Source organism: Nesoenas mayeri, assembly GCF_963082525.1.
Source record: "Nesoenas mayeri genome assembly, chromosome: 2".
Lineage (NCBI taxonomy): Eukaryota > Metazoa > Chordata > Aves > Columbiformes > Columbidae > Nesoenas > Nesoenas mayeri.
Genome location: NC_137543.1, coordinates 159,609,103 through 159,623,223, shown reverse-complemented (window position 1 = coordinate 159,623,223; position 14,121 = coordinate 159,609,103). Strand labels below are relative to the sequence as shown.

At 39.4% G+C, this 14,121-nt stretch overlaps 1 protein-coding gene across 2 annotated transcripts in view; it reads left to right on the top strand.

Moving 5' to 3' along the window:
- The window catches only part of CRHR2 (corticotropin releasing hormone receptor 2), a gene marked incomplete at both ends in the record, with an annotated part of 147,920 nt that overhangs the window by 107,861 nt on the left and 25,938 nt on the right, over nucleotides 1–14,121 (top strand). For both annotated transcript variants that reach the window (XM_080339519.1, XM_080339520.1), the window contains 2 exons: nucleotides 2,312–2,372; nucleotides 9,794–9,866. In XM_080339519.1, the coding sequence (XP_080195645.1) occupies nucleotides 2,312–2,372; nucleotides 9,794–9,866 (134 nt within the window). The remainder of the gene's footprint in view (nucleotides 1–2,311; nucleotides 2,373–9,793; nucleotides 9,867–14,121) is intronic.

Genomic DNA, 14,121 nt, shown 5'->3' with positions numbered 1-14,121 from the left:
AAAAGCTAAGGAAGAATCTTGTTAGGTACCAAGAATTATTTGAAGGATAATATTCTTGGTAATAGCAGATGTTATGAGAAAGAGCAAGGGCCACAGATTACAGACTGGAAGATTACGACTGGACATTAAGAAAACACAAAATTTACCAAGAAATAGTACAACACTGGAACAGATGACTAAGAAGCTCTGGAATCTCTGGAGGTATTGAAAATTCAGCAAGGCTATTCCTTGGCTGAGGTGGGTTAGTGTTGATAGTTCTGCTTTTAGCAGGAGATTGGAGTGGATGCCTTCAGAGTTCAGGTTGGACTAGATTACATTTGAAGGTTCCTTCTGGCCCACACTATTCTATGATTCTATGAACACATTCGTGATTTGAACTTGGCCAGGGCAGGTTTGACAATACAAGCCCTCTGCGGGCAGCTTATTTGCTTGAAAGCAAAATCTGAAGTCAAACAGAACTAGTGAATCTGACAGTTCTTTTCTACTGAGAAAAGGAAGATGGAAAAAAAGTTGCAAATATTTTCTTTTCTGAAAGTAGAATGACGTTTTGTTCAGAAATGCTTCTGCTTTTCAGAACTGAGCAGAAGTAATTGAATTGCACTTCTGAAGGCAGAAACAGCCTTTAAAACAAAATATGTCATTCAAACCAGAATCAAATGGGAGGAAAGAAGAAAATGTTTATGTGGGGGAATTGATTCAATTTTTTTTTAATATTTTCAATTCTCTCGCCAAACTGTGAGAGCTTACACAGCTCTCACAGATCCCCTCACTGTTTTGGTCTCTACCTCACTCAGAGCCACCTGGGTTTCTGATTAATGATGTAGGAGTGATGCAAGCTAAATATGCCTTTTCCCTCACCCTTTTGGGTGCTTTCTGGCTCTGCTTTGTTTTCCCATACACAATCTTTTACCATCTTCATTCTCAAATCTCTGTTCTTTGCTTCACAAGGAGAAGTAAAATGTTTTCCTCTAGGAGAAAGGACATGGCTACAAAAACCTGGGGAGAAATGAGGGCACCAGACCCTGTGAGTCAATGGTGAACAAGACAGAAGACAACACAATCACTTGCAGTGCACTTGCAGAGCTGCACTATACTTCTTGCTGAGATTAAAGTTGACTACCTAGCAATTCAGTCCCACCCCTACTGTGTTCTGGTTCTCTTTCCTCTCTGCTTTACCTCTTCAAAACCTCTGTTTTCCACGGAAGAGGCAACAAATGGGAGGTTAAAAAGCAGTGGTTGATACTTGTCCGGGCTGACTCCTACATAAGGATTTAAGTTGTGTTGCTTCCAGTGGGAAAAAGCAGATACTTGTGGGGTCACTCAATCTGGGCTTCTGCCCATGCATTCACCTGAGAGTAGCAGTGATTTCAGAGGAATGTGATCCTGGAGGTTGGAATATGAGATGGAGCTGTTGTTTGTTTTTGCCTGAGGTGACAGGTTAAAGGTGCGGGGGAAATGAGAAAGAGAAAACTCTCCTCCTCTAATTTTGGCAGCAATTCAGTCTTTACCTGGGGAATACCTGAGTGAAAAGTTCCCATTTTGCCTAGAAACTCTGTGTCAAAAGGCCAGTTCCACTTAGTCCTCATTTCCAGTTTCCTGCTCCAGCAAATCCCCCTGAAACCAGCTGGACTCTGAAGGCCTAGCATGAAACAAGTGCAACACGTCTTGATAAGAAATCACATGCAGACACAACACATTGCACGATGTAGGTAGAATCATATATATAAAATTAAGACTATCTGGATCTTTTAGAAAGGGTGAACAATGAATGAATTCTGACAGTGCAAGATATCAAGAGATTCTCTCTCATAATCCTGTTTCACAGAGAAGGCTCAACTAAAAAGTTCATTGAAAATTTTGAGAATGGTCTTCATCTGTATGTTTACAAGATTCTTGCAGCCTGGGAAATATAAATCTAAACACCCATCTACAAGTGATATCTCTAAAGTTTTGCCATATCAACTGCAGGAAAATTTGAAAGGCACCAAAATAGCCTTTAAGCCAGTCAAAATGGTTCTGATCACTTATATAGACACTTGCGTATATATCTGTGTGTTTGTTAATAATTTTCTAAACTTTTCTTAGGGGGTACTACAGTTTTCTCTTTTTCAGATGATCTTTTTTATACATACATAAAGAGGTCTTAGTAATTATAGTGTCTCAAGTATACCAAGATAGGACCGTTTGTATTTATGCTCTTCTAGTTCATTAACCAAGACCCTCCTCACATGAATCTGTATCTACATCTGTATCATCCATCCATCCATCCATCCATGGGTTGTGATTAACTCCTTATTTTTTGCTGTTGCAGGTATTCCTTGCCCAATCATCATTGCCTGGGCCATTGGCAAACTATATTATGAAAATGAACAGTAAGTGATGTTAACAATTGTGTTTATGTGGCTCTGTAAATAACTTAAGAAATGCCTGCAGGATGAACTGGTAATTTAGAAATAAGGCTGACCCGTAGGAAAGCAGAAAGCTCAAATCACTTCCATCCAAATCCAGACCATCTCAAATTTCAGAGCACTACTTGAAAATACCTGTCTCAAATATCCCTGGCCAAGACCTGAAGCTCTCATCTGATATCTTTATACATGATTTACAGTCAGGCTAATCTCCTTCAATGGGAGTTTTGCTTGAGTAAGACCTTGGTAAAAAACTACAGTTGAGTGCTAAAGGATTTATCTTTCTGGGTGTGCAGAATTTGGGTGACAGTCTGCCAAGAATAGTCATACAGCTGGAATTTTTGCATTTCTGTTTCTGGCTTTTCCAATTGGAAGCAGTTAGTGCATGAAATTGAAAAATATGAGAGATAAAGAGGCATCTATGTTTTGGGAATTTTTTCCTCCAAGCATTGACACTGGTCAGATAAAGCTCAGCTTGTACTTTTCAACTAGTGTTTGGATCAATGTCTTGCCTGTTACAGCTCCCTTCCCTAACCTTAAAAATATTATTTTCCATATGAATCTTTTTTTCATATGACCACACTGTTTGTCTGTAGCGCATCTGATTAAATCTAAGCATCTACCTTGTAGGTGTTTGCATCTGCATTAATCTCTGGTCTCTTATGATCAGGGGTGATCAGTCTAAACAATAAATGCAATCTGGGGTGTATTTCAGCTCATCCAGAAGAAAATGTCCAAAGTAGGTTGGATGAATTAGAATTACATGTGGCATTTCTCCTGACTCTAGGGGAGGTGGATAGGATGACTGGCTGAGCTTTGAGCATCCATGCAGTAGGCATGGGAGGAATTCTGCTACACACTACTAAGTTCCTCTTCTCTGCTCACAACAGTTTGAACCATTGACCAGTCTCTTCTGTAGCTTTAATGGTGACTTTGAAGGTGATAATCTAATTCCTGGGAGTTACACATATTGGCAGACAGACAGATACTTTTTCACTGAGGGAAAAGTTTTGTGTGATTCCACACCACCCACAGTAATCATACAGGAGAATTCATACTGCAGTCTCAAAATAGCAGGAAAAACTTCAGTTAGAATCTGTTCCTTGGGTGTCCAAGTAAAACAGCCCTGAGAGTTAACTTCAGATCACTAGAATTCCCTAATTTCTGTGCTCACAGACCTGGTTTCTGGATGGGTAATGGATCAAAACATTCTGGGTCTGCTTCATGGTCAGATTCCTTGTAGTTCTTGCCTTGCACAAGCCAGGGCAGCATGGCAGCTGTCTCAATGTGCTAAAGTAGGACATTCAGCTCTAGAAGTAAGAGCTGAAGGAATGAGTCAGCTTAAATGGCACAAAACAAAATAACCAAAACTTGTGTCTTGAAACCAGGAAAGGCAAAGCACCACATGCATTAATAATGGTGACACACATTAAACATTCCTGTTGCGAGTTCAACGCCAAAGTTTAAATGTCTCAATTTGGAAGACTCCTCATCACTCCCAAAAGAGATAATGGAAAATAGGATCCCTGATAGAAACATGCCACAGCCCCTGTGGTCACACTGCACACAAGTTAGCTAGATGGAGAAACCACTGCATCATTTGTACCAGTGCCTTCTTGCACCATTATTGTATACCTGCAAAGTGAATATGAAATAATCTCTCCTTGATGTATCATAAATATGAAAAAAGGCATTATATATTTATATAGGTATGGGTGCTACTCTTACCAGCAAAGGTGTAACCGGTTCAGATCCTGCACAACAACAACAACAACAAAAGGGGGATACAAAATAAAGTCAGCAGGGCAATGAAGACAAAGTGATGCACTTTGGTGTGGAGAATATCCAGGCTGTTTCTGTTGAGTCTCTAGGCTCAAGCTCTCCCCCTTGGGTGGATTATCAAATAGAGCTTTTGCTTTTAAATCTATATCATAGACAAACCTGTACTTTCCAATTCATACACATCATTTGTCTTATGTGCTTACTGATGAGGGAGGTGTCAGGTACTCATGGTAGACCCAGACAATTAAACCTAATGCCTTGGGGTGTTTCCACCTTTCTGTCTTTATTGCTGCTGTTTGCCTTGGAGTAAAACATTCACACACCCCCCCACTGCACATCATAGCTACATCAAATTCATCCAGAAAGTCCTTTTGGCTTGTGCCCATCATAGTGTGAGGTATAATAGCCTGGAGCCTCAGTTTTGTGCTCGCTTATTGTCAGTGGCTGAGCCAAGATTCACTTTACTCTGCTTGAGAAATCAAGAGTGGATGCTTCAATAGTGCCATTCCTTTGATGTAGCACATGCACCTAGGCAGAGCTCTTGTAAATGAAGAGCTGACAAGGGCATTAAGTTGTAAGGCCAAGGCTATTAAATGAAATCTGCTTTTCACATTTGTAGTAATGTCATACGCAGGGGAGACTCAGCGAAGTAAATGAACTGAAGCAAAATATAAATTGATAACTTGCTGAGGGCCTGTCAGTTGTCATAAGTATTCAGACACCTTCTCAAGCATTAAAGCATGGGATGCTTCAAAGAGCCTCTGCTCTGCATCCCAGCCTGAGGAAAGGAGCAGATTCTGCTGAACAGTCAAACTGAAGCACATGTAGGAAAGCACCTACATGTACTGTGTGTGAGATATGTACCTGTCTGTATTTAACTTATGGTCTGTTTTCCTCTCCAGTCCATCAGCCATTGGGACAGTTTGGACTACACTTTGTGGCATTTAAAGAATAGTTTCTCTGTGTGGGGATAATGTAGAAATCATGCCTTTAATTTGGATTCTGTAAGTGTGTGCAAATATAGACAGATGAGAGAAAACTAATCTCTGGCTTTAGAAAAAACAATTGCTCTCTGGATACTGGAGCATCTCTTATGAGAGCAGAGGCTGAGAGTTGGGATTGTTCAGACTGGAAACGAGAAAGCTCAGGGGTATCTTATCAATGTTTATAAATATCTTATAGGAGGATATAATGAAGGTGAAGCCAGACACTTCTCGGTGGTGCCCAGTGACAGGACAAATGGCAGTGGCACAAACTGAAACACATGAAATTCCATCTGAACATCAAGAAACAACTTTTTACTGTGGGGGTGGTAGAACAGGTTGCCCAGAGAAATTGTGGAGTCTTCATCCTTGGAATTACTCAAAAGCCAGCTGAGCACAGCTCTGATCAATCTGTTTCAGCCAACCCTGCTGTGAGCTTGGGGGGAAGACTAGAAAATCTCCAGAAGTCCCTGCCAACCCCACTTATTCTGTGAAAACAGGCTGTTCTCCCCAGTCAACCCACCTGTCGTGCTCCGTTTATCCTGACCACTGGAGAAATCACATGTTATTACCCCATGAGGTCAGACCTAGCACACTGGACACATGAAGAAAACATGGACTCTCCTGCAGCTTCCAACACTCTTTGGGCATAGAATCATAAATCATAGAATGCTCTGAGTTGGAAAGGACCTTTAAAGATCACCTGGTCCAACCCTTTTGCCATGGTCAAGCACGTCTTTCACTAGATAGAATCATAGAGTCCTTCCAGTTGGAAGAGACCCTCAAGATCATTGAGTCCAACCATAACCTAACTCTAGCACTAAGCCATGTCCCTAAGAACCGTGTCTATAAGCTTTCTAAATGTCTCCAGTGGTGACTCCACTGCTTCCCTGGGCAGCCTGTTCCAATGCCTGACAACCCTTTTTGGGAATAAATTTTTCCTAATATCCAATCTAAACCTCCCCTGGCACAACTTGAGGCCATTTCCTCTCATCCTGTCACTTATAACTTGGTAGAAGAGGCCAACCCCCTCCATGCTCCAAGCTCCTTTCAGGCAGTTCAGAGATCAGAAGGTCTCCCCTCAGCTCCTGTTCTCCAGCTGAACCCCCCAGGTCCCTCAGCCGCTCCCATCACACTTGTGCTCCAGCCCCTCACCAGCTCCGGTCCCTTCTCTGAGCTCGCTCCAGCACCTCAAGGATTTTCTTGTAGTGAGGGGCCCCAAAGTGAACACAATATTCAAGGTATCCCAGTGGACAGCCCAAAATTCAGAACAAAATGGGAAGCTTCTCCATCTGAGCATGCATTTGACCTGTAACTTAATTGTTCAGAGGTTGAACTGGGGTTCAAGTTATGTAGCTCATAATAACTTAAGAGCTCTAAATAGCACACAGGAAGAATATTCAGAAGATGCTTCAACCAGCTTCCTAAGTTTTTCATTTTTGTTCTTGTTAGAGACTACGTCCTGAGTATTGAGGCAAATATAATTGGTACGGTGGCAAATATCCTGTCTGGGGTTTAGTTGTTCTTCAGCAAAATCTGAAAACTCTGGAAAAAGTACGGCTAAGTCTCAATTAAAAAAATAAAATAAAATAAAAAGTTAAAAAAAAAAAACCAGAACACATAAATGATTAAGAATTATTGTAGTAATGTCATTGATGAACAGTTGGTAAGGGGAAGAACATTATTAAGATGTAATTAGTGATAATGATAAAACCAGTGTTGCTTTTTGTTATATAAAGGACTATCAGAGAACGATGAATAGTATTAATTAGTACTATTCAGTAGAAGCGTGTTTACGTATCTGAGCCTAATCAGAGCTGTCTTCTTAAATTGTCCTCTTCAATATTCCGATATTCAGTGAGTATTTGTTTATTCTTTCAGAAGTAGGGGGAAAAAAAAAAAAGATTGTATTTCACACAGATGGAATTAAAATTCTGATGCACCAAATGATTTTCAGTCATTTATGTTTCTCTTTTTGGTTTTAAATAAATGTGCAGTGCTGATTTTGTTGCAGAAATAATGGATTATGTGTTTAAAGTAAGAGTTAAAATGACAGGCAGAAAAGTTTGCAGTATCTCAGCTAAGGTTCCAGTTTCAACAACTTGACTGTAAATATGAAATACAGCTAATCAAATGCAGACATATGTGATGTCACTGATATATCTGTCTTCTCACCATTACTTGCCTGATTTAATGGGTATATTAGAAATGTTTAGATGACAATGTAACAGATCTGTTTCATAGCCTAATGAGATTAACGACGTCCTAGAAAAGCTACTATTTTTTTGTTTGTTTCCATTAACTCCTGGAGCATCAAGCTCCTATGGAGGTGCCTGTTGTGTAGAAGTCTACACAACAAACTTATTCCCTCAAATTACGTGAAAGATTGTATGAACACATCATGCTTCACTCAATACAACTTTGGTCTAATACTTCAGATAATAAATGTCAGCATTTTGTTCCTCAGAATGTTCTTATTCTTAAGCAATATTTAAATTCCAAAGAGCAATGAGCAGATTGTTCTCTGGAACCTCATTTGGGCTCTACCAGCTCTGTTCCAAAATCTCTGCTGACTTTTTCTGGCCCACCAAATTCTGCCATAGGCCCCAGCCTGTTTCTTATTAGTCCCCTTGCTAGATCCTCTGCTAGAACAGCCAGCTGCCCAGAAACTCCAAGTAGCCCTTGGTTCTCTGAGTTTCAGGCAATATATAATAGTTCTCCCAAAAAGCCCTTCAAAAAACATTCTCAAATTTAGGTCTAGCAAGGTCAGGAGAGTTGTGCTTCCCACCTTAGCATATCTTGCAATCCATTTCTCTTGATATCTTTCTATCTCCATAACTAGGAAAAAAAGAAACATGAAACAAAAAAACCCACCAATCTCCTCAGTTTCCCTCATTTAAGGCTTCCTTGTGGATTCTTCTAGGATGATAACTTGGCTTCAGGAAGAACCTTATTCTGAGTCTTGCTCTCATCACCAGATTTTGAAGATTAGTTGGAAAATTATCAATTTAAACTAATTTTCAGTCAGTGCACCAGGGAATAACAGACATGTTTTGTATTTAAAAATATTCAAAGCTCTTTCATTTATTTGGAACTTAAAATATGTAAGAAATTGAATCAAGAAAATGCAAACAATGGTGTGATACTGATTTCTGCTTCTAGATATCTGCTACATATCTCAATATTTCTGTGCATTCAGTTCAATAAAAGCATTTTTCAATGGGAAAACAGCTCCAGTTTTAGCAAGCAATACCTTTTAGAGAAAACTTTGGGGGCATTATATGATTCACAATAATTCCATCTGAACCATAGCTTTTCTTATCCCAATTTATCTGCCTTGGGCTCATGAGGTTGTGTCTTACAACTACAACCTCTTCGAGGTAACAAGTGTTATTTCTCGAATGCTTATAAAAGTGCAAATCTGCAGTTCTCCTCGTGGCCTCCTTAGATCAGAAATTACCTTTGTTTTAATGTCCCCAGTGGCACTAAGCTTATTATTCATCACAAGGCATACACAGGAAAGATGTATTTTTTTGCTCTGTAAACCTTTTTACATTATGTCCACCAAAGGTAAAAAAAACTCTAAGACTTTTGAACTCCAAAATCTACTTCTTAAGGGACCTGGAGCTCCAATGATCTAAACCTTAAGGCACTGAGATAGCAAAGTTGTCTCTTCTGGATGGAACCAGGATCCAGACCATGTGGCTGTATCTGCAGTATTAAATTAGCTAGACCTGGAATCAGTCCTTAGTCTGGAGTCAAAATAGCATGGAATATTTCACATCCGTATTATTAAACTCTCTTGGCCTCCAAATCAGGGTAGCTACAGTTTGTAGACTATTGGGAATGTCCTCTGGTACACAGAACTCCAAATTGGTTCCCCAAGAACTGTTTTGGAGTTGTATATTGTTTAGCCTGGGCCAAAACTGCACCAAGGAAAATTTAATAGTGTAAGTGATTGAGTCCAGGCCTAAGCTTGGTTCTGTTTCATGTGCTGACACAAATAAAACTGGTTTATTAATCAGTTAGAGGAATGAAGCAAACACCAGTACCGGTCACTATGAAATCACAGGTTTAGTCTGTTGTACAAGAAAGAGACGGGGGAACAAACACTTGTAATTAGTAGAAGTGAAAGTCAAGCCACAACTCTTAATTCATGCGGTACCTTAGACAGCATTTCCACACAGATTGAGACATATTTGCTGTAAGTAACAGCCCCTTACTTTATGAAATTGAAGTGCTGCTAGACACTGCAATAGATAACAGATTTTTTTTTCCTTACAAAGAGTATTTCATGCCTTTTTCAGACCCAGCAGGACACATCTTCTGTATCCTCCTTTATAGCAGGTTCTCACATTTCTTGGAAATATTTACATGGGCAATAGCCAAAAATATAGTGAGAACACGAATGTGCTAATGGGAGGGGAAAATGGGGCTCAGATCTGTGTCCAAGCAAAAAGTGGCTTTATAGCTGAAAACTCAATCACTTGTCAATTATGTACATGATTAAACAACTTGGGCAATAAGGGAACATCTCTCTATGGCATTTTTGATATTAAAATATAAAAGAAGTGCATTCCCCTTTATAAATTATTTTCATATTTGTTTGTTTTCTTACAGGTGCTGGTTTGGAAAGGAGCCAGGGAAATATATTGACTACATATATCAAGGGCCAGTGATTCTTGTTCTTCTGGTAAGTGTGTATGTGGGTGGAAGGACGTTGCCATCTCCCATTGAGGGATAATTTAATAGGCGTATGTGATGTTCCACATCCACTTTTAAGTAAAATAAAACACAAACAAGGTCAAATGTCTTCAGCTGTTCTCTAAAGTTGCCACAGTAGCGAACACTGCAAGTCAGAATTGCAGTGATTTGGTTTTGGCTGTTTCCTTGACCTTAGGCCATTCTTCCCTTCTCCCTCTGTAGTGCCATTTGCCTTCCTTTGTATGAAATTGTAGTGCTTTTGCCTTCCTTTGAATGTTTTGAGATGCAGAATGGTAAAAAGTTCGAAAACAGGAGGTACAGTACAATATCTGCTCATCCACTCGAGGTTCTTGAGAACTAAAGCAATTCCATTATGCACATTGATTAGAAAAATGTAGGAATCCTAGTATAGAATTGCATCTCCTCGTACAACCCTCTACATCTTCATTTCCCATCACTGCTGGGTATTTGTTTGTCAGCTTTCCTGTTGTCAGCTTTCCTTTTCAGCACCGCCTATAGTTAACAGGCTGTTTATCTCTTTGCCCAACACTGTCCCCTGTGTTAGTGAACAGTAGGCGAGGAAGAAGGAAGCTCATTCATAAGCCATTTTAAACCCTTAACTAAAAGGTAGTGATGCCTTCCCAGAAAATAATGAGGGTGAATGGAAAAGGTCAATACTACTAGAATAGACAATGCTGAAAAACATGATTCTACTCTTCTGCTCCTTTGTGGTAAAAGCCACCTAGGAATAAGGCAGATGTTCTAACAGAGAATTCATAGGGCTTGGTTAGGTCCCCTCTCTTAGGGATCCGAGGCTCGGTATAGCTGTCCCTTTTGTCATTCCAACACCCACAGAGAAGGTTCAAATGCTCCAGAATAGGAGCCACTGCCAGCTTTTTCAAGGCTCTCACCTTATCAGTGCTGTGCCTAGGAAGACTGCTGTTAATCTGAATGATTCCTAACCTGAAATCGGGAAAATCAATTTCTGTGTTAATTGATAAAATGCAGCAAACAGAACATATTGTGCACAGCTGAAAAGAGAAAAAAAGGTGGGAGGAGTCTGGTTTTATGTAAAAATTATTTTTTTCATGTTCTAAGGAGAGAAATATAATCAGTGTGATACACACAATATGACTGTGTGTCACCTAGGGAGTCATCCCAAAAACACAGTAAATTGACTCACTGATATAAAGACGAACTCACAAACAAATCCTATTTAAACAATACAAGGTAGCAAGTCTGCAATTTGGTTTTCACATCCTTTCTTAGAAGTCTATGAATCTACTGGAACTCATCTAGTCAACAAGATCAGTAAAATCCTTGGGCAGCATCTCTGACAGATACCACAAGTAGCTTAGAGTCATGAAAAAAGCTTTTTTTTTGTTTTCTTCTCCGCGGAACAGTATTTTCTTTAAGGACCCCAAAGAGACACAGAAAATGGTAGTAGATTTGGAGGCTTCCTCTTTATATACAGGTCATTATATCTGCCTCTAATTTAGAGCAGCCTTGAGACCCCTCTAAACTGAGCCAATAACTACAGTCCCCTGAACTGACATTGTGTGTTGAACCTTTCTACATGGGCCTGCACTTGAGCTTTAATTAAAACACTAATGAGATAACAACAGTAATTGCACTGTGGGGTGGAGAACAGCTGACACAATTTAGAGAAGTAACATAAGGACAAACCCTTCCTTTTCTCTCCTTATGGTTACTCCTTCAGAAATCACTGCTGGGTGAGGAAAAGAGCCCTCTGGAAATACAGTTTAAAAGGCAAATCTGAAAAGTCATGTTACAACATACTCCTGATTGCTAAAATGTGATGCTTCTTTCCCCCCTCCCTTTTTTTTTAACTTGCAGTTGAGTCTTGTGTTTATAATTAAAATACACAGCCCCACAGAGCGTTAAAGCAACTTGACAGGCTCATTTTTTGATCCTTACGCAGATAAAATCAAATAGTATATAATGACTCAAGCATCGCTTATTATTATTGAAGTTACTGACCCTTTCAAGGGTGCTGTGAGAAATGCTGGATTAAGAGCACTGAAGTTTGACATCTGCCATGTTTGCAGGGCAACACAGCCCAACATCACCCCCTTGTATGTCAGTATGACTTTGCCTTAGCATAGATGAAGACAAAGTGCTGCCTTCCTCTTCTCTTCAGTGAACAATAGTGACCAGAAATGCAAGACGCAAAGATTTCAAAAATAGTGCAACTCTGTGACCCCTTTCAGTCACAGCTGATTAGTTGGATTTACACTAATGATGAATTGAAATGTTCAACTGAAGTTCGTGTTTTATGAAAGAACACACAGGACAATTCTGTGTCCTGCTGGAAAGAGAGACATGAATGTTACTAGAAGAACTTAATGTTATTTCCAAAACAGGGCTCACACTAAAAGCCAAAGGTTTAAAAACTCAGTCAAATTGCAGTTCCTGTCCATATGAAAGCATTTAGTATGTGGCAGTTAAAATTGATTTCACTCAGCTAGTTAAGAGCCAAGTGCCCAGCTGAGATTTGGTTACCTGTTAGACAAAGGTGGCACCATTATGTGTTCTAGACACATCATTACACCAGTCAGTGGTAATACGATTAAAGTGTTCTTGTGGGTAAATATTCTTAGTTCCAGAAGAGTAAAACCTGCTTCTAAAGATGCCGGCTCTCTTTGAAAGACAGGAGGATTTTGCCTATTAAATATTCTTTCCTCTAGTTTTGGTTTCTCATTTCCTAGACTCTATGCATTGAACCTGCTGCAGCACAAGGTAGCGTAACACCAAGAAACAGATCATGCAGTTCTGACCCTCACCGGGAAATGCAAACTGGTCAAAAATAAAGCCCTTTTGTAGCAGTCCTCAAGTCCATTTTTAAACCATTTTACTCTTCGTTGTATTGCAGGGTACAAAAGCAATGCAGTAGAGAAATTTGTTTGATTGCTTTCCTACTTGTCTTTAGAAGAAACTTGAACAATTGACTTGTGCTCAAAACAATTTCAGACACAATTTCTGAGACAGTTTCAGAGGCAAAGAAAACTGGGTATAAATACTGATCCTAAATATTGGGTGAGAAATCTGTATTTTTATTGACAAAAAATGCAAGGGAGAAAATGTAGGTAATAATCCTTCTTTGTTTCATTCCTGAATGGATTTTGGCTTGGAAATATCCCAGGAGATATCTTACCATTCAGTACACTGGATGCTTTGAGATTCAATTTCTGATAGCACTAGAAAAATACACCATTAGGTATTTTCCCTTCAAATTAGTGTGTTTTTTAAAAAAAATCTAGTATCTTTCCTCAGAGCGACATAACCACGTTTCAATCATGCACCCCTCTCTGACGGTAAAGAAGGAGCAAATGGTTGGAAATACATTCCAGGGAACTGCCGTCCAGCCTGATTTTATGAAGAAAAAATACATTTCTTATGTGCAATTTTAAATGTAATCCCTGTCAAAGAACTGGTGAACCATGAAAACACAGCCATAACAGAGAACAAACCTCAGAAAATAGGCACCAGAAGCAGTTAACTGAGCTGCTTTTTTTCTCAGTAACTACTGCTGTGAACTGACCCCAGATATGAACTGCTTTGCAATATTTCTCAGAGCTAAAATTGTATTAAATTTTCAGGTTTTCAAACAGGCAGATCAAATATATATGTTTTGTTTTGTTTTGGTTTTTTTTACAAACCTTACCTTCAGCTTTAATAGATTTTTTTTTTCCCTTGTGCTTAAGAACTGAACAGTTTTCTCACCTCTGCTTTTTGGGTCTCGTTGGAAATAATTCATCACAATCAATTAACTGCTGGCATAGTGGGTGTCTGAGCTGATAGGAAGAACAGTTCACTTCTGTCTCTGCTTTCATCAGCTATTTACTTTTGAACAAGTTAGATTGATGCTCTAGGTCTCAGTTTCCCCAGCTATAATGCAGTTTAATGATACTTATCTTCCTTTGCAAAATGCTTTGAGATCCCTGGATGACAAGTGCTGTAGAAGAGTTAAGTGTTCTTAAGACGATGGGCTGATCCTTATTGCAATGTGGAATTTTGCTCAGGAGACAGCTGACAGGTGGACTGAAGTGCTTTTTATGATGTGCTAATCATTAAATACGTAGCATCTTTGTGATGGCAAGATCAAGCTTACCCCGGTACTCAAGGTGTGACCACACAAATGGATTTTCATAGCAGTATTCTGTTCTCTGTTTTATCTTCTTTTCTTTCTCAGTAATCCCAAACACTTTTTGTTTCCTTCCTTG